At 45.8% G+C, this 19,138-nt stretch overlaps 1 protein-coding gene across 5 annotated transcripts in view; it reads left to right on the top strand.

Annotated features, from left to right (window-relative positions):
• Positions 1 to 19,138, top strand: part of RNF213 (ring finger protein 213) — a 116,393-nt gene that overhangs the window by 25,820 nt on the left and 71,435 nt on the right. For all 5 annotated transcript variants that reach the window (XR_009698467.1, XM_061176251.1, XM_061176252.1 and 2 more), the window contains 11 exons: positions 1,148 to 1,663; positions 1,943 to 2,065; positions 2,651 to 2,799; positions 3,382 to 3,540; positions 3,875 to 4,077; positions 9,160 to 9,443; positions 10,431 to 10,687; positions 11,837 to 12,034; positions 15,820 to 16,042; positions 16,825 to 16,880; positions 18,031 to 18,184. Coding sequence is in view for 4 of the 5 variants with exons in the window: in XM_061176251.1 (XP_061032234.1) it covers positions 1,148 to 1,663; positions 1,943 to 2,065; positions 2,651 to 2,799; positions 3,382 to 3,540; positions 3,875 to 4,077; positions 9,160 to 9,443; positions 10,431 to 10,687; positions 11,837 to 12,034; positions 15,820 to 16,042; positions 16,825 to 16,880; positions 18,031 to 18,184 (2,322 nt within the window). In the remaining variant the exon portion in view is untranslated. The remainder of the gene's footprint in view (positions 1 to 1,147; positions 1,664 to 1,942; positions 2,066 to 2,650; positions 2,800 to 3,381; positions 3,541 to 3,874; positions 4,078 to 9,159; positions 9,444 to 10,430; positions 10,688 to 11,836; positions 12,035 to 15,819; positions 16,043 to 16,824; positions 16,881 to 18,030; positions 18,185 to 19,138) is intronic.

The following is a 19,138-nucleotide window of genomic DNA, read 5'->3' as shown; positions in this document are numbered from 1 at the left end:
AGGTTTCATGTCAGGACCACCAGGAAAGCTAATGGAGATGCTGGTGCCCATGCCCCCAGGCCAGTCGGATCAGAGTCGGGCGCCTGGGGTAGGGAGCTGCTTGGTCCTCATGCTCACAGAGCAGGCCTGGTCTGGCAGCAGCACCATGGAAATGTAGAACCTTGGGTCCTCCAGACGTGCTGAGTCACCATCAGTATGTTGGCAAAATCTTCAGAGATCTGTACGCCCTGGAAGCTGGGGAAGTGACTGCCTCGAATGACCTTTCTTAAGCCTCTTTCTACCGCGATGTTAGCGGGGGTCAATGTCAGGCTGGGACATTGCCATCCAGGGTGGCCTGTGTGTCGTGTTGCTTGTTTCGAGCAGATGGGCAGGAAGTTTGGTCAGGATTCTTGGAGAAAATCTGGAAGCTGACCCAGAACAAGGCTGCCCCCCCCCACGTGCAGAGAAACCCCGAGGCCTTCCGTCTCCCTCTCCCGGGGACTCAGCCCAGGCATGGGGCGGGACGGCAAGGCCTGGGCCCACACCAGGCTTCAGGGGGGTCATGGGTTACTAGCACTTAATGAACCAATCAATACTTGCTCCAGAGCAGGATCCCCAAGCGTGCAGGGCATCCAGCCCCATGGGGTCCTCAAAGGGTCCTGCCACACCTGCTTCTCACAGCCTCCATCTCTGATTCTGAAGTTGAGGGCTCTTGCCTTTGAGCAAGGATCTCAGGCAGAGGTGTAACGTGCCAGTGTGGGTGCAGGAAGGAACTACTTAGACTTCTGTTCATTTTTCTGTCTCTATTTTGTACATAATACGTATATGGAGTAGAATGTGTGGGGGCCTGTACCTGCTTTCTAACATTTGAAAGCCATCCTTAAAGGATGTCCCATGGGGAGGAATTCCATGTGAGGGTCTCAGCTTGGATTGGACAGAACGAAGCATGTGACCATCACTGCTCCCCACTTGTCCCTCAACTCTGTTCACCACTCCCATTCACTTTGTGTCTCAATTTCATTCTTTCCGAGGTAAAGAAATGGCAGATTTAACAGATGTAAGGTGGTTTGGTCGAGCTACACTTGACGTACTTCGGAAATTGGAGGAAAACATTGGTGAGAGTATAGTAAACCTGAGAAATAACACGAGTGTCTCTTTTTCTTTTTAGAAGAAAAGGAGAAAAAGGAAGAAAAAGAATCAGAATGCTTCCACGTCTGCAGAGCTGGATTCCTTGTCCCCATCCCTCTTGGGCCCCTGTAGTCTGAGTTCGCTTGCAAACCCTGAGCTCCAGGACACAGCCCCACCCCAAAGCCCAGCTCAGCAGGGTGGTCCCACCCACCAGACAAGCCAGCCCCCAAGTGTGGGCAAGACGCCGCTGGAGGCTGTGGGCCGCCCTCTGCAGGACCAGGTTGCGAGAGGGGCAGAAGCAGCTACGGGCGCCGAGTCTCTGAGCAGCCCGGTACCCCAGGACCAGCCTCTGGGAGGAGCCTTCCCGGAAGGGAAGGACCTCCACTCCCCAAACCCCTCCAAGGGCAAAGGCCTCCCCACTTCTGCCAGTGAAGGCCATCCTAGGGAGAAAGATGCTACTCAGGAGCTCCCACTGCCTGAGCCAAAGGGGGACCACTCCAAGCCCGGGAAAGAGCCGCGGGCCACTGGGCAGCAGGCCAGGGCCCCTGCCTCTGGGGTGAGTTGTTAGGGGAGTGACGACCGGGGTTGGCCTGCCATGTCTCGACACCTTGCTGTGCAGTGCGGTTCTGACAGTACTTCACTGTTTGGGAAAGGTGTCCACTGGGACTTGCTCCCTGGGAAGGGGGGCTGTGGAAGGGGCTGCCCTTCCACCCCGAGCTGCTGACCTCTGTCACTGGGCTGGTGGCAGATGCTTACCCTTATGCCATTGAATCAGAGTTTCCCTGTCCATTTTGTCCTCTTGGCCCTGATGTTTTGGGGTCTTTATTTCTTCCAGGCAAGTGTTGCTGCAGCTGAGCCAGCTGGTGCAGGGAAAAGAGTTGGGAAAGAAGTTAAAAATCAGACTGAGAAAACGAAACAGCCTCCCACAAGTGTCCCTGCTTCCCGAGACAACCACCAGGTGAAGCGTCTTGTTCCTACCTGGTCGGCTTTCCAGGAAGCCGTCCCCGTCCTTGCTGTCTGCCCCATGGGCTGCTCCTTTTGGCCCCGTTACTTCCACAGCTCAATTTAATCGTTTGGTGAATATGTGTTAGGTACTGGGGGTGCAGCCTAGCATTTGAAATGAGACCAGCTCCTGCCTTTTGGAGCTCACATTTTAGTGGGGAGAAAGACAAAGCAAAGTCAGGCTGTGAGAAGTGCCGTGGAGAGAAGTAGGGCGAGGGGCTGGGGTGTTGGAGGTGGGTGCCAGGCAAGGCCTTCCAAGGAGATCTGAAAGAGTGACAGGCGAGCCACGTGTCTGTCTGGGGACGTGCAAAGGCCCCCAGGTAGAGTGTGGTGGACCTGTTCAGGGAGCAGCAGGAAAGAGGGGCCATTGACAGTGGTGCGGAGAGGAGTCCTGGGAGGCTGTGGTAGGTAGACCAGAAGGCATTCGAAGGTTCTGAGCAGGGAAGGAATGTGGCCACTCTGGCGGCTATGAGAAGCATCCCCTGTTGGGGGCAAACGTGGAGGCTGGTCATCAAGATTGGGGTTTGGGTGCTTGTTCCAGGAAGCTGCAACCAAGGACCACATGGGTGTTTCTGGAGGAAAAGCAGGTGAAAATGAGAAGGCCAAGCCGAAGGACCCGAAGAAGCCAGAGGGGAATAACAGAAATAATGCAACCACTGTGAAAAATGAGATAGAGCAAAGGAACCACAGGTAGAGCGCACACGGAGCTAAGGAGTGGTGGGTGTGACCCGGCTTGGGGCGGCACAGGCCTGGCCCCCACCCTGAGCGGGGGCTGGCAGGGGCCACGCCACCCCAGAGGAGATTCCCACGTTGCTCTCTTGTTGACTCTTGGGGGAAAGGGGAACACTCGGGAGGTAGGCAGTGGAGGGGCACCTGTCCCAATTCCTTGCTCAGTTGAAATGCTCCATAATATGGTTCCTGGGGTCCCGGAGGCAGCACGGGCCTTACAGAAGTCAGGAGAGAGGCTGTCATGTCCCAGAGTACTCAGCCACCCCCTCCTGCCACAGCCCTCAGCCCCTCGGAGCTGGGCAGAGATCGCCCCCACCCCGCACCCACTGTCCTCCTCCACTGTAGAGGGAGAGCCGAGGGCACCCACACGGCAGACAGCCTGTCTGAAGTGTGGACGCTCTTGCACTTTGTTGGGGTGTGTGTTAGTGCACAGCCAAGAAACAAGGATCCTGTGTGCACACATGTGTGTGTGTGTGTGTGTGTGCGCAGAGAGGTAGACAGATCCAGATCTAATCGGTGTTTTCCTCCGTGGCTTTCCCCCAGCCCACTGAGCTCCTTGGAAGGAATCACGGTGTACTTCCATGCAATCATTTCAGAACATTTCCAGTTCAACCCCAGCCAACACAAAGTATTTATCAGGGGCGGAGAAGAATTTGGGAAGCCCAGATGGAATCATGATGTTTGTGAGATGTACTACACCAAGTGAGTATATCCCAGTAGGCCCGTAAGGAAATGTACAGAACATCCAGTCTTTGAAATATATTGAAATCATAATTTTTATCAAGTTGATTAATCCTTAGACGTTTGGGAAGATGAATATTTCAAACAACTCTTCCCTATAATGCACTTCTTTGTCATACTTCACCTTGGCCCGTTTTCTGTCTCTGCGTGAAAACCGTGCCTTGTTCTGGAAACATCCTCTCGGTCAGCATCGATTTATAGCTCTGGGTCTGCACTCCGTGCTGTGTTTGAGAAGAATGAAGATTTCTGGGAGAGGATTTTTTGGATTACAGGCTGGTGTCCTGTTTATTCACAGAGACCTACATGAGAATGGGTCCCTCGTTGAAGGCAGCACCATCATTTCTAAGCAGCACCTGGATAAACCCATTCCATACAAGTACGTCCTCTGGCGAGGCAAGGGCCCTGTGGAGTATGAGTTCATCTACAAATGTCAGCAGAAGGAAGGCGAGCACGTGAACCGCTGTCTCCACGTGAAATCTTCCCTTCTGGGCTCGGGAGGTAAATCTCAGGCTGGGCTCCTGATCGGAGCTCAGAAGGCTGGACGTTCCTCCTGGGGATCAAAGGCTTTCCTTGGCCCGTGTGGGTCCTCTTTGCTTGGCATTGGCCCTGCCCTACCCCCCAGCTCTATGTTTCATAAACCTGAGCTTGGAAGCATGTTTCTGATCAGGTTAGCTTAACCACTCACAAGAGTAAACGAGAAAGGATTTTTACTAAGGGAAAGGAGAGACGATAGAACCGCTGGGAAGTAAGGGGACTGGGGCCTAGAGGGGCAGCAGTGAGCGGGGGCAAGGGCAAGGGAAACAGGGCTGCCAGGACCACAAGCCCCTCCCAGATTTCCAAATGGCGACTGTGAATAAGACATCCAGCAGAAGCCATCAAGGGCTGGATCCACTGCCCCCTGCTGTCTGTCATAAGTGTCACTTCTATTTTCTTTTTTTCACTTTATTCTGTTTCTCTTTCTTTCTCTTATCTGTTATCTAATTCTTTTTTCTATGCTCTGTTTTCTACTCACTGTATGCAGTGTGTGTGGTGTTTGTGTGTGTGTGTTCATGTGTGTGTCCATTGTGCGTGTGTATTTCTGTGTGTGTGTACATGTGCATGTGTTCTATATAGAGAGTCTATGTGGGTTCTACTTTTAGGAACTTGCTTAGATCTTCTTTGTGGCTGACTTCTTGGTCTGTCATAAATATTCCATGTATGCTCAGAAAGAATGGATAATCAATTTTGCGGACTCAAAAGCTGTATGTATATCTATTAGATAAAGCCTGTTTAATATTAAAGTCCTTGTTTAAAAAGATCGATCTGTCAGCTTTTGAGAGAGATGTTCCAGTCTGTCACCAAGACCAGTTGCTTTGTTTACTTATTTATTTTATTATACTCATGACTTGTGTGGGTTAGGAGTTTGGATGGAGCACAGCAGGGCTGGCTGGTTTCTGCTCTCTGATGTCTGGGGCCTCAGCTAGGAAGGCCTGAAAGCTGGGAGTGATTTGCTGGCTGGGCTTTGGAATCATCTGGAGGGGTCTTTGCAGTTGATGCTGCCCGTGGCTGGGACCTCTGTTGGGCTGACAGCGATTGAGGTCAGTGGGGCAGGTGCTTGGTTATTTTGAACTGGCCCAAAGAGAGAAGAAACTAGAGTCATGCTCTCTTCTTAAATGTGCCCAAGTGTTGACTTGATTGCCTCCAAAAGACACTATTCTGTATGGGCTGACCAAAGAACAGAGCCCTGTGATACTTTCTGGTTTTGCCCTGTACTTGCTGGATGATCCAAACTGGCTGTTTCCATGCTTGAGGTGACCCCTCATCAGACAAGAGCTGATGCTGATCTAATCTTGCCAGAGGAGGTGGTAGTGATTTGGGATAGCAGGTCCCATTTGGTCTTATTTAAGAAGCACTGCCTTAGTCACTTCAGATTTTATCTGGCTGGGTCCTGCTACTTAAGCTGTCAAACCAGATAGAGATGCACTTTTTAACACAGAGACAATCATTTTAAAGTCCATTAAAAAGATTTTCTTTCCCTCTCTTCCTTTCTTCCTTCCTTTCTTCCTTTCTTTCTTTCTTTCTTTCTTTCTTTCTTTCTTTCTTTCTTTCTTTCTTTCTTTCTTTCTTTCTTTCTTTCTTTCTTTCTTTCTTTCTCTCTCTCTCTTTCATTGAAGTATAGTTAGTTGTTGTGTTAGTTTCAGGTGTACAGCAAAGTGATTCAGTTATATATATATATTTTTCAGATTATTTTCCATTATAGCTTATTATAAGATATTGAATATAGTTTCCTGTGCTATACAGTAAATCCTTGTTGCTTATCTATTTTATATGCAGTAGTGTATATCTCTTAATCCTATACTCCTAACTTATCCTTTCCCCCCTCACTTTCTCCTTTGGTAACCATGTTTGTTTACTATGTCTGTGAGTCTGTTTCTGTTTTGTAAATAAATTCATTTGTATTATCTTTTCGATTCCACATACAAGTGATATCATATAATATTCTTCTTTCTCTGTCTGACTTACTTCACTTAATATGATATTTTCTAGGTCCATCCACTTGCTGCACATGGCAATATTTTGTTCTTTTTTAGTGGCCGAGTAATATTCCATCATATATATAAATTTATATATATAAATTATTTATATATATATTTATATTTATATATATTTATATATATAAATATTTATATATATATATAAATTATATATATATAAATATATATATATATAAATAATGTTTTCTTTATCCATTCACCTGTTGATGGACACTTAGACACTTTCATGTCTTGGCTATTGTAAATAATGCTGCAGTGAACATTGGGGTGCATGTATCTTTTCGAAATAGAGTTTTCATCTTTTCTGGATATGTGCCCAGGAGTGGGATTGCTGGATCATATGGTGGCTCTATTTTTAGTTTTTTAAGGATCCTCCATACTGTTTTCCATAGTGGCTGCACCAATTTACATTCCCATCAGCAGTGTAGGAGGGTTCCCTTTTCTCTACACCCTCTCCAGCATTTATTTGTAAACTTTTTGATGATGGCCATTCTGACCAGTGTGAGGTGATACCTTATTGTAGTTTTGATTTGCATTTCTCTAATAATTAGTGATGTTGAGCATCTTTTCATGTGCCTGTTGGCCATCTATATGTCTTCTTTGGATAAATGTCTGTTTAGGTCTTCTGCCCATTTTTTGATTGGTTTGTTTGTCTTTTGATATTGAGTTGTATGAGCTGTTTGTCATTAAACAGATTTTTAGGTTGTAGAGTAACTCAGAATTACCAAGTAACTTTATTTTCAGATGCTTTCTTAATCGTGATATTGTTCTAGTGTTTTTCAATAATTATACTTTGCAAGCTTTTTTAAAAAATGAGTGTTAAAGCTTTTTCCTTATTGTTGCATGGGCACTTTAACTGCTTACTTCTCGGTGTGGGCCATCCTATTTAGATGCCCTGTTGGTAGGTTGACATTGGAGCTCCCTGGGAGATGGTACCCTGGTCAGTTGGGTTAAATCAGGAGTTTTAAGCAGTAAGGAGGTGAGTCATAGTAACCAATGGAAGGGCTGATGGGAAGGCCAGGGAGGGCCTTCGTTGGCTTCCGAGGGTCTGGAGGTCACTGCTTGAGCCCAGGTGGGGAAGTGCCCCAGCCCCTGACATCATCAATGCAGGTGATTTGGGAGGAGTGTCTGGAAGGCATTCTTGTTGATTGAGAGAAGTTTTGTGCTTTGCTTTATTTGGTGTGGTGGTGGTTTATGTTAAATAAATGTAGTTTTCATCAATCCCAATAAACAGAGAGAGAGATGACTTCCCTCCCCTCTTCCTCCTTCTAAGCCTCCTGTGAGCGCTTTCATTGGTAGAACCCACTGTGGCAAGGCAGGAAGAATGGAGGTTCTGGGCTCCAGCCCTGTGATGTGGGGGAGACCCAGATGGCAGATGTATGTGCTGGTGGCAGAAACAGCCATCACTAGCACTCTATCCCTTCCAGTGCCTTTTTCCTTGTGCTGTGTTTTGCCTGAAACTGATTCTGCTGTGTCTGCATTCCTTGCCTACCCTCTTAGCCTCTTTGCTTTTGTCCCAACTCTTGCTGTTTGCTCTCAAGTTCAACTCTTGCAGCCCCGTCTCTGTTTCGCTGGACTGTTGTTGGTTTGTTTTTTTTTTCTTTCCATTCAATGTGATCATCATTTTTTTTTTTCTTTTGTCCGTGCCGCATGGCTTGCTGGATCTTAGTTCCCAGACTGGTAATCGAACCTGTGCCCCGTGCAGTGGAAACGTGGAGTCCTAACCACTGGACCACCAGGGAATTCCCAATCTAATCATCTTTAATGGGTGAATTTAGCCCATTGGCATGAATTGAGACTGTCAGTGGAAGACTCACTTTTGACAAATAATCATGTCTTTTCTCTCTACCTTGTTTCCTTGTTCTTTTTTGTACTTTTTCTAACTTTTGGATTTTCTTTCTCTTTTCTCTGGGGGTTTGGAACTTAAATATTTTGTTTCTGTTCTTCTAGTAGATTCTTCAAGACCAAGACCATTAATGTCCCTCCCTGTCCCACCGTCCCGGGGTCGAGGGTATCCTATGCCCAGGACGCTGATTGGCGCTCCCTTCACCTCCACGGCACTGGCCATCCCAGGCCAGCAGCTCTCACTCACCTTTTGTCTGGAAGAGCGTTTTTATAAAACCGAGAGAGAGCCATTGTGTCCCCCACCTGTGAGGGACATATGGAGCAGGAAAAGCTTCCACAGGAGGTGATCCAAACAGTCTGAGGTCAGATCCAAACAGTGATTCCAAGTTATCGCTGGGCAGGGCCGGGATGGGGCAGGGATGGGTGAGTGGGGACTTCCAGCAAAGACAGCAGACTGGACATTGAGGAGCAGGAGGCCTGTTCAGAGGCTGGACTTTCTGATTTTCATGGCTATTTTTATGTACTTGTGTTGCCTCTGGTGCCTTACTGACCTCTTTGCCTTCTAATTATTTGACAATTGATTTTCCTGGGTTTTCTAGGTCCGTACTCATATCATTTCAACTGGTTATAAGAGCAGCCATGGGTTCAGCCCTTGCCCCATGTCGAGGGCTGTTTTGTCTGTCATGTGACCTGTACCATCCTTCATGGAGTGGGCACCACGGTTCCCAGGACAGAGGAAATGAGCACTTGCACCAAGTAACATACCAAAATGGTGCACAAGTGCTAGTGAGTGATGCAGTTTCAGCGTGAAATTTTTGACCCCTGTGTGGTCATTTTCCCAGGAGCTCATGTACCAATTGTGCTGAACCGTCTAGTTCGACAAAGACATGTTTCAAGTATTTTCAGGGCAGCTGAATCGTGTGCCTCACTCAATTCACTGTAGGGTGTCCAGGTTACTTGTCCTAAACAGCCGTGCTCCACCCAGGGGCCAGGCCCCATGTTGCTTATCTGTGGATGGGTACCTGGATGGAGCAAGTGTTGCTGCCTTCCGTTTACCACGTTCTGTGGTGTTCCTGTCTTTCTTCCCTTCCTTGGCTCCTTCATCCTGTTTCTTCTGGTCAAGATCAGCCTTCCAGGGTGGAGTATCCAGGTCTAGTGGGTTTTGATGCTCCTAAGTATAACATTGCTCTTTTAATCTTAGACTGGCACCAGTACGATGATATAATTTGTAGGAAGCCCCCTGGGAAGTTGCAGAAATTGATGGATTATCTAACAGATGGTACAAGGAAAAACTTGGTGAAAGGGAAGCAGATCGCGGCTGCGGTCATGCTGGACCGCATCTTCAGCATCCTCGAGACCTGGAATGCCATCAATTTAAAGAACTTTTTCACCCAGTTCCAGCAGTTTTATTCTGTCATTCGGGTGCCCATGATCTATGAAGGAGAAGAACAGCTGTGGAGCACTCTGCAGTACGAAGAGAAGGAGGTACCAGGTCTCAGGGGTGTCAGCAGCAGCTCCCTTCTCTACCTCCTGGGCACTCAGCATCACCCCACCTCCTAGTGGCCAGATGACCCCTAGAATCAGTGCACCAGGTGGATGGGGGCAGGATATTTCAGTTCCTTTTCTCCTAGTGCCACCTCTAGGGAATTCTTTGTCCTCCCCATTTTCTTCCTCCTCCCACCTCCTCACCTGGCCCCATCTCCACCACTGGTCCCACTTCCTCATCTGCCCCCCTCCACCACTGGTCCCACCTCCTCACCTGCCCCCCTCCACCACTGGTCCCACCTCCTCACCTGTCCCCCCCCACTGGTCCCACCTCCTCACCTGCCCCCCTCCCCCACTGGTCCCACCTCCTCATCTGCCCCCCTCCCCCACTGGTCCCACCTCCTCACCTGCTCCCCTCCACCACTGGTCCCACCTCCTCACCTGCCCTCCCCCACTGGTCCCACCTCCTCACCTGCCCCCCTCCACCACTGGTCCCACCTCCTCATCTGCTCCCCCTCCCCCACTGGTCCCACCTCCTCACCTGCCCTCCTCCACCACTGGTCCCACCTCCTCATCTGTCCCCCTCCACCACTGGTCCCACCCCCTCACCTGCCCTTCCCCTCCACCACAAGAAGGCTGGCGCCCTTCACTGCATCTCCACCTGCTCTGTGGTATGGCTTAGGCGTTTTTGAGACAGACCTGGAGCCACACCTGAGATGACCAGTATACCCTTATAAGGCTCAGGACCCCCACCTGATAGCCCCTCCATCATGCTGAGGCCTCTGGACATACCACTGGTGGCGCCTCCCAAAGACCCAGGACGAGGAGGATGCTCAGGGTTTAGTGGGGAGGCAGGCAGTGGGTGACCCCTCCACAGAGGCTTCCCTGCCCAGCTGATGGGGAAGTAAGCATAGTGATGGGCAGCTCCTGACACCTCTGGTGGTTTCAATGCCATGGTTCTGTATCTTCCTTTTCTCCTGGGAGCAGGTGAGAAAGCACCTGTGGGAATGTTTGACAAAGAAAATGGCACCATTTCTGGAAATGAGTGGGGACCCTCTGCCTGAAGACTGCCCAGTGAGGAGTAAATTGAGAATGGGCCTGATTGTCCTTTTCTCAGTGGAAAAATTTCACTTTCTTTTATCGGAAAGTGACCTGGGCTCACTCTGTTACCTCCTTTGCTCGAATGCCAGTTCATCAGATGCCCTTCGCAAGGATCTGATCCACATCCTTGAAACATCTCAGAGGTAGTGTGTGTGTGTGTGTGTGTGTGTGTGTGTGTGTGTAAAGATTTTCTAGCTCTCTAATGGTTTTTATCTGATTATAAAAATAAGTGCTTGTCAGAGAATGGATGAAAACATGCAAAAAATAAAAACTACCCGTAATTTTACTACTCACTGTTGTCATTTCAGTGTTTATCCCGCTAGCCTTTTTCTAGCCTATGTACTATTTTTCATTTTATTACATATTCTCTTGAATACCCTGCTTTTGAGCAGCTTTAAGGTGCATCATGACTCAGCCCCACGTGCGTGTATTTGGGGGTGGGGGGGTCATGGTAAGACAACGAAGCCGGACTTGAGGATGTTTGTGGAAGTACTATGGGTGCCCTCCCCGTGGCCTCTGCAGCTGCCATGCCCAGTTCACGAGCCAGGGTGTCGCTGCGCTGGGCCCGGAGCACTCGTGGTGTGGAGGCCGCGGCCTGTCCTGAAGGCACTCACGTTTCACTGGGTGGAGGCGCCGCCCCAGAACCCTCTGATGGTCCCAAGGTCTTTTTTCTGGAGCTGTTTGAATTGAACTCAAGGGTAATATTGGGCAGCCTTCTCTGAGCAGTCAGTCTTATGGGACACCTGCCTTGTGGTTTTACAAATTTAAAACACCCAGTTAAACCCCGTTCATTTCGAAAGAGAGAAGAAATGCTGGCAAATGTACAAGTGTTTCCAGGTCTTAAGAAACATCCATGTTTTGTGATTGTAGGGAACATGCCATGTATTATTTATAGGCTCCTTCCTTACATGTAAAGAGTTGCTTTATATGTAGATTTACTGTTGCCAGATGACCTGGGTTCAAGCCCCAGCTCTGGCACAGGGGGCCTTGCATAGATCACATGCCTCTCTGAACCTCTGTCTCCTCCACTGTCAAGGAGGATGGAAAGATGCCACCAGGAGTTTGCTCTGGGGCTTCGAAAGGGCCAGTTCAGTGCCTGATGCTTTTTGGGGGTGCCGAGGGGGCCCCTGAGGTTTCTCCCTGGTCTGGTCACTCTGTGCTCAGACACCCAGAGCGCTCTTATCTTATGCTCTGTGCGAGGAGCTGTCCCTTCCCTGGTGGGTGTCGGACCCCCGGGGCTGGCCTGACACTGGCCGTGCTGGGCTCACGTGAGATCTCTGTTCCCTTTCTAGCTGGCGAGCATCCATGGTAAACCTGTGCCAAATGTGCATGGACAAAAAGGTTGACCGTTGGGTGTGTGCCCTGCCTGTGCTGCACCACTGCATGGACCTGTCCCCGCCAGCCCAGGACTCAGGCATGCAGCCCGAGGACACCTGGGCAGCCCTTGAAGGCATCTCCTTCTCGGAGTTTCGGGAGAAAAGAGCAGATCAGTAAGTTACAGACCTGCACTTATGTATGTAAATCTTGGAATAATAACTGTGCTTCCAAGATCTCCAGTGGACTTTTAGTACCCACTCATTCCTGCTTTTAGTGACGGAAGTAATGTATCACTTCTTTTAAAATTACTTCTTTAAAGATTTTAGGGGATTTCCCTGGTGGCTCAGTGGTTAAGAATCCGCCTGCCAATGCAGAGGACACGGGTTCGAGCCCTGGTCTGGGAAGATCCCACATGCCTCGGAGCAGCTAAGCCTGTGCACCACAACTACTGAGCCTGCGCTCTAGAACCCACGAGCCACAACTACTGAGCCTGCGTGCTGCAACCACTGAAGCCCACGTGCCTAGAGCCCGTGCTCCACAGCAAGAGAAGCCACCACAATGAGAAGCCTGCACACTGCAACGAAGAGTAGCCCCCTCTCCCCGCAACTAGAGAGAGCCCGCGCACAGCAATGAAGACCCAATGCAGTCAAAAATAAATTAACTTAAATTAAATAAAAAAAAAAAATAGAGGGCTTCCCTGGTGGCGCAGTGGTTAAGAATCCGGCCGCCAATGCAGGAGACACGGGTTCGAGCCCTGGTCTGGGAAGATCCCACATGCCGCGGAGCAACTAAGCCCGTGCGCCACAACTACTGAGCCTGTGCTCTAGAGCCCGCGAGCCACAACTACTGAGCCTGTGTGCCCCAACTACTGAAGCTCGTGCGGCTAGAGCCCATGCTCTGCAACAAGAGAAGCCACCACAATGAGAATCCTGTGCACCACAATGAAGAGTAGCCCCTGCTCGCCGCATCCAGAGAAAAGCCCGCGTGCAGCAACGAAGACACAACACAGCCAAAAATAAAATAAATTAAATTAAATTAAAAAAAAAAATAGAATTTTAAACAAGCAAGAAATACAAAGAAAAATACAAAAATGGCCTGCAACCCCAGAGATAGTCATTGCTGTTAACACTTTGGCCTGTGTATTTGCAGAGTTTTGTCCAAATGTCGATATGTGGGTGCTTTATATGCTTAAAAATCAACCACAGAAGATAGATTATGTATTTTTCTTACAGTTTTATTGAGATATAATTGACCTATAGCACTGTATAAGTTTAAGGTGTGCAGCATAATGATTTGGCTTACATCACGAAATGATGACCAACGATAAGTTTAGTGAACATCTATTATTATCTCATAGGTACAAAATTAAAGAAATAGAAAAAGAATTTCTCCCTTGCGATGAGAACTCTTAGGATTTCCTCTCTGAACAACTTTCATATATAACACACAGCAGTGTTCATTATATTTATCATGTTGTACATTATATCCCTAACATTTATTTATCTTATATCTGGAAGTTTGCACCTTTTGTCTGGTTTCATGCAATTCCCCCCTGCCCCGCCTCTATGATAGATTATTTATTCTGTTTTATCCTGTTTTCCAACCTTCTTTTTTTAATTTAACAGTGTATTGTGAACGATTTTTTTAGCCAGTAAATATACACCTACTTCTGTAATGACTGCTTAGTGTTGCAAATTTTATTTAGCTGGTTCTCTGTGCCTGGACACTTGGATTATTTCTGCACTTTCGCTTTGTAAGCATGCTTTGATGCACTTCTTTGTAATTTTCCTTGTCCAATTATTTCCTCAAGATAAATACCTGAAAGTAAAATTGCGCAGGTCAGAGGCTTTGCACATTGTAGGTGCACATCTTGAGGTAGTGAAGTACTATTTTGAGGCAAGGAAAGATTTCTTAGAGAAGACACAGAAAGCACAATCCATAAAAGAAAAATGGTAAATCAAATTTAAGTACAAAAGCTAAATAAAAAATACAAATTCAGTACAAAAAAATTAATACTAACACTTATTTCCAAGCACAGATAACATCCCTCATTTACTTTGGTTTTTGTCAAAGAAACTATTCCAAGTCTCCCATCTGCCCTCCCCGCCCCTAATCCAATAGGATCTAGCCTATAGGTTTTTAGGGATTGAAATAGTGAGTAAGCTGAATTAAGTTATTGCTTCTTCACTATTATTGGAACGTTTTGAAATTGAAGCCAAATTAAGATTATTTATATAATTATATATATTTTAAATGCCCTTCAAGGGGCATTTATCTAGAAGACTGACTATCTAGAAGAAATTTAGCTGGAGAATGACAAACATTAGCATTGGTCTTAAAGATCGTGTCTTTTAGGCAAAAGTGGCCTTTAGTATACAGTGAAGCTTTATCCATCCATATGTTTCGCGTAGCCTCTGTCGCTTCTGTGGCACTTGGCTGTATTTACTTTCCCATTGTCATCTTTTCGGGTCTCCAGGACGGTGTTACAGAACAGCATAATTTAAAGACCTTCCCCGGACTGGGTTTGCGTAGACTCCAGGGCACTTGCTTATTCACACATCAACATGCTTAGTTCATAAATTATTGCACCCACAATGGAAAACAGTATCAAAAGTTAAAAAAAGAACTGCCATAGGATTGCCATAGGATTGCCAGCAGTCCTACTTGTGGGTATGTAGCCCAAGGAAATGAAATAAGTATCTCAAAGAGATATCTGTACCCCTGTGTTCATCGCAGCATTATTCACAATAGGCAAGATGTGGAAACAACCTACGTGTCCATCAACAAATGAATGAATAAAGAAGCAGTGGTGTGTATATGTGTGTGTGTGTATACATATATATGATGTATATATACTTGTGTATATCATCATATATATGTATATATGATGCAGTATTATTCAGCCATAAAAAAAAGGGAATCCTGCCACTTGCAACACATGGATGGACCTTGAGGGCATTATGCTAAGTGAGATAAGTCAGATAGATAAAGACAAATACTGTATGATATCACTTATATGTGAAATGTAAAAAAGTCAAACTCACAGAAGCAGAGAGTAGATTGGTGATTACCAGGGGCTGGGAGGTGGGGAAAAGGGGCGATGTTGGTCAAAGAGTACAAACTTCAGTACTCTGAAGACAAATTAATTCTGGAGAGCTAATGTAGAGCATGGTAACTATAGTTAATAATACTGTATTGTTTACTTAGAAGTTGCTAAGAGAGTAGCAACTTTTAAATGTTTTCACCACAGAAAATGTTTTCACCACAGAAAAGAAATGGTAACTATATGACATAATGGATGCAGGTATCAAGTAATGCTATGGTGGTAATCATTTTGCAATAAGAAAGTGTATCAAATCAACACATTTTACACCTTAACCGTAACACAGTGTCATATGCCAGTTGTATCTCAGTAAAGCTGGAAAATGCTTAATTTTTGGTGGATTCTTTTATTATTGTGATAAAATATACCTAACCTACAATTTACCATTTTAATCATTTTAAGTGTACGGTTCAGTGGCATTAAGTACGTTCACATTGATATGCAACTGTCAGCCCCGTCCGTCTCCAGAACTTTTCATCTTGTAAAACTGAAACTGTGTCCCCATTAAACAACAACTGTCTATTCCCTCTCTCACCACCAGCCCCTGGCACCCACCACTCTACTGTCTGTCTCTATGAATCTGGCTCCTCTAGGGACCTCACATAAGTGGAATCAGAGTATTTGTCCTTTTGTAAGTGGCTGATTTCACTGAGCATCATGTCCTCAGAGTTCATCCATGTTGCTGAATTCTTAATATATTATTGTTTACTTCTCATTTGATTGAGTTCTTAGCATTTAAATCATTTTTGAAATCAGAACTTTTTAGATCCCTTCTAACATAATTTTAACTAACTTGGTCTGTTTTACTGATCTCACTGTTGCCCTTTTTTTCTGTTCCAATTTTCCCTTATATAGGAAACAATTACTCCAGATAATGGGAAAGAACAGACATTTGCTATATGTGGATGAGTATCTGTTCCGATCCTGGTTCAGTTTGCTCCCTCTGAGTGACTTGGTTCATTACATGGAAGACGTCACCGACTACCTGAGTTACTCACCCCCTCGTGTCCTGGACTGTCTTCTAGGGACTTGGTACCGGCTTGAAGGACTTGAGGAAATCTCCAACAGAAATATCCAGGTTTGTTGTCTGGAATCGGCTCTTGAGTCCTTGCTTAGCAAAAGCAGATCAAAAACGAATCAGTCAGAGTGTGTGATTCTCCTTTTCTGAAAACCTGACAGGGTAAAGCATTTAGAAAAAAGAGAACCAGGAGGGGTCAATATTTCGTAGGGTAAAGGATTGATTTACTTGAGTTATTCTGTTTCAGTAAATGGAATTCAATAAAACAGTAGCCTTTGAGTATGTGTGATTGTGCAAGGCAGGGCTAGAAGTTATTCTGAGTGTTGGTCCACTTCCTAATTGCTCTCTGTCCTTTCCCATTTTGGGGATGGATAAAACGGTATTATTTTATTTTTTAAAAAATATTTATTTACTTTTGGCTACTTTGGGTCTTAGTTGCGGCATGCAGGATCTTTTGTTGCTGCGTGCGGGCTCTTTGTTGCAGTGCACAGGCTTCTCCCTAGTTGTGGCACATGAGCTCAGTAGTTGTGGCGCAGGCTTAGTTGCCCTGTGGCATGTGGGATCTTAGTTCCCCAACCAGGGATCGAACCTGCGTCCCCTGCATTGGAAGCCGGATTCTTAACCGCTGGACCACCAGGGAAGTCCCCAAAACGGTATAATTTTAAATCCTGAGTTTTATTTGTAGAAGGTATAAGATTAGTACTTGAGCCCCTTAAAATTTGTTTACAGAAAGAAAATAATTATTATGCTCTATTTATGTTGGATTTTTTGGGGTCTGTTTTAGCAAAGATAGTGGCATCATGATTAAATCCTCCCTTTTTTTCTTTTCTTCCCCACCCTAGAGTATTAACAGTACTTTTCAAATGCTGTTGCACCTCCTGGATATGTATCAGGAAAAGTAAGTAGAAAAGTAAAGTGTAGTCTCTCTCTTGCACACGGTTATCCCCTAATGATTGGCTGTATCCCATATTTGCTGTCATTAATGGAAGGTCATAAATTAATATATATCCCACTCCTCTTTTCAAGGTATTAATGTAATCATCCTACTTTTTAAAAAAGGGAAAAGCATAGAAATCAGCTGCTAAGATTTTGGTTTATTTCCAACTGGTCTTTTTTCCTGTGCATTTTTGTCATTTATTTTTAAGTGATCACCATCATATTACATACTCATGCTTGTGTCCTGCATTTCATCAGCATTTAGTCTTCAAATTTTTTTTGCAAGTCAGGGAAGTTGAAAATAAAAATCAAAGTTAGCTTTCCATAATTACCTGAAATTATTTGCTCCTGCAAATTTGTGTGACCTCTGATACCCAGAAGGCACAGTGTACAGAATGCAGAACAATAGAAATGTACCTGTGGGAGAGAAGGTATTTTCTGAGATTCTTGGAACACTGCCAGGATCACCTCATCTGAATTAGTAGGGTGTTCAGGATGGAGGTGGGGGTGTCAGGTCTTCATTAACATCAAGCACCTGGGGCTTCAGGGACCCCAGCTAATTCTGTGTATTACACAATCGCCCCAGTAATTCCTTTCTCATGCTGCCTTCTAAACCCCACTCTGATCAACTCCCTAACTCTCAGCTCTGGTCATGTGTCAGCCAGTAAGCAAGTCCATGCAGAGCTGGAAGAGATTTCATGCACAGGGTATCCCAGGATATATTCTTCTAGCATTTCTTTCTCTTTCTCCCTCCCTGTATCTTCCTGATTTTTAAAAAAATTTGTATGGTATTTGAATCTTTGGTAATATGCATCCCTAAGATTTTTTTCAAACAAAGGAATACACTTGGAAATAGTTTAACTTGCTTTTGTTAAAATAGTTCAGACCATGGAGGCAAACCAAAAGGACTTTGTTTCCTTTTTATCTTAGTCACAAGTTCAGGATAGATGGAAGTTCAAGATAGATGTCCTGGATGTTAACCTATATGGGATCAAGTACATGCCTTCCTTGTAGGTGTTTTAAAGGGAAGGAACTCGTCATGGATAAGGGGTACTGTTTTCTCATTCCTCCTAAATTACTTCATTGATTTCTTTCAACTCTTTGTGGGGTAGGATTCTTGAGGAGCCCTTGATACAGTCCTACTTGACTGTGTGCCTGAAACTTCACGAATCTACCTGCAGAATAACAAAACAACACACGTTTTATGAGATGCCTGCCTTATCTGCTGAGATTGTTTGCAGAATTATTATACTTAAACTTCTAGTGGTAAGTGGAACACGTACACATAACGTTGTACCCAGGAGAGCTATGGAACCTGAAGCACCCTCAGTTCAAAAAGGAGATAGGCTAATTCTAGGATTGCTAGAATGACACAGAGTGGCTGATTGTGTCATCAGATATTTGTCAGTACCTACTTGATGCCAGGTTTTGTTCTGTGCATCGAGGCTATTTTGGTGAACCAGGGTCTGTGTGCTTGCCCTCCAGGGCTTGCGTTGGAGGGAAGGAGGCAGTGCAGGATCTCAAGTGTAGAGTATCAGCTGTGACTGGGTTAATTCAAGAGCTCTGCAAGTGGCCGGGACTCCAGGCAAGGACCTCCCCACCCAAATGCATGTTCATGCCTAGTCTTTCCCACCTGAGCTTTATTCCTGTTCACTGAAACTCAAATACAGTAGCGAGGTCCACACACCTAAGTGCACACCTTAGAGCCTTTCCACACAGGCTCCACTTCCCTCTTCAAGCTGTAGGGACATCCCAGAGCTCTGTCCCCCCTCGCTCCACACCTCCCAGAGGTAACCACTCTCCTGATTTCTACCACCACGGATTAGTTTTGCCCGTCTTTGAACTCTTTCCTTTTTGTGTCTGGCTTTCTTCACTTGACGTGACATCTCTGAGATCCATCCATGACGTTGCATGTTGTCCGCAGCTTATATTTTCCCATTGTTGTGTGATCTTCACCAGCTTGAGTTTGAGCTTCCACATGAAGGTGATAGATGATTTCATATTTAGATCGACCATTTATTTGTTAAGCATTTGACAAGTCAGAACTGGGACGTTAGTGATATAAAATAATTAAGTATATGTTTTAACTTGTTCCTTTTCGTTTTTCTTCTTTAAAATACCAAGGATACATTTAAAAGTAAACATTATTGGTAGATGACTGCTTTCTCCTGAAGTGGGTATTATTTAAACCATCATAGACAGGTGCCAACGTCTAGATAA

The sequence above is a fragment of the Eubalaena glacialis genome, chromosome 19 (assembly GCF_028564815.1).
Source record: "Eubalaena glacialis isolate mEubGla1 chromosome 19, mEubGla1.1.hap2.+ XY, whole genome shotgun sequence".
NCBI classification, from domain to species: domain Eukaryota; kingdom Metazoa; phylum Chordata; class Mammalia; order Artiodactyla; family Balaenidae; genus Eubalaena; species Eubalaena glacialis.
The sequence above is the reverse complement of the archived record's forward strand: the minus strand, read 5'-3'. Positions and strand labels throughout refer to the sequence as shown.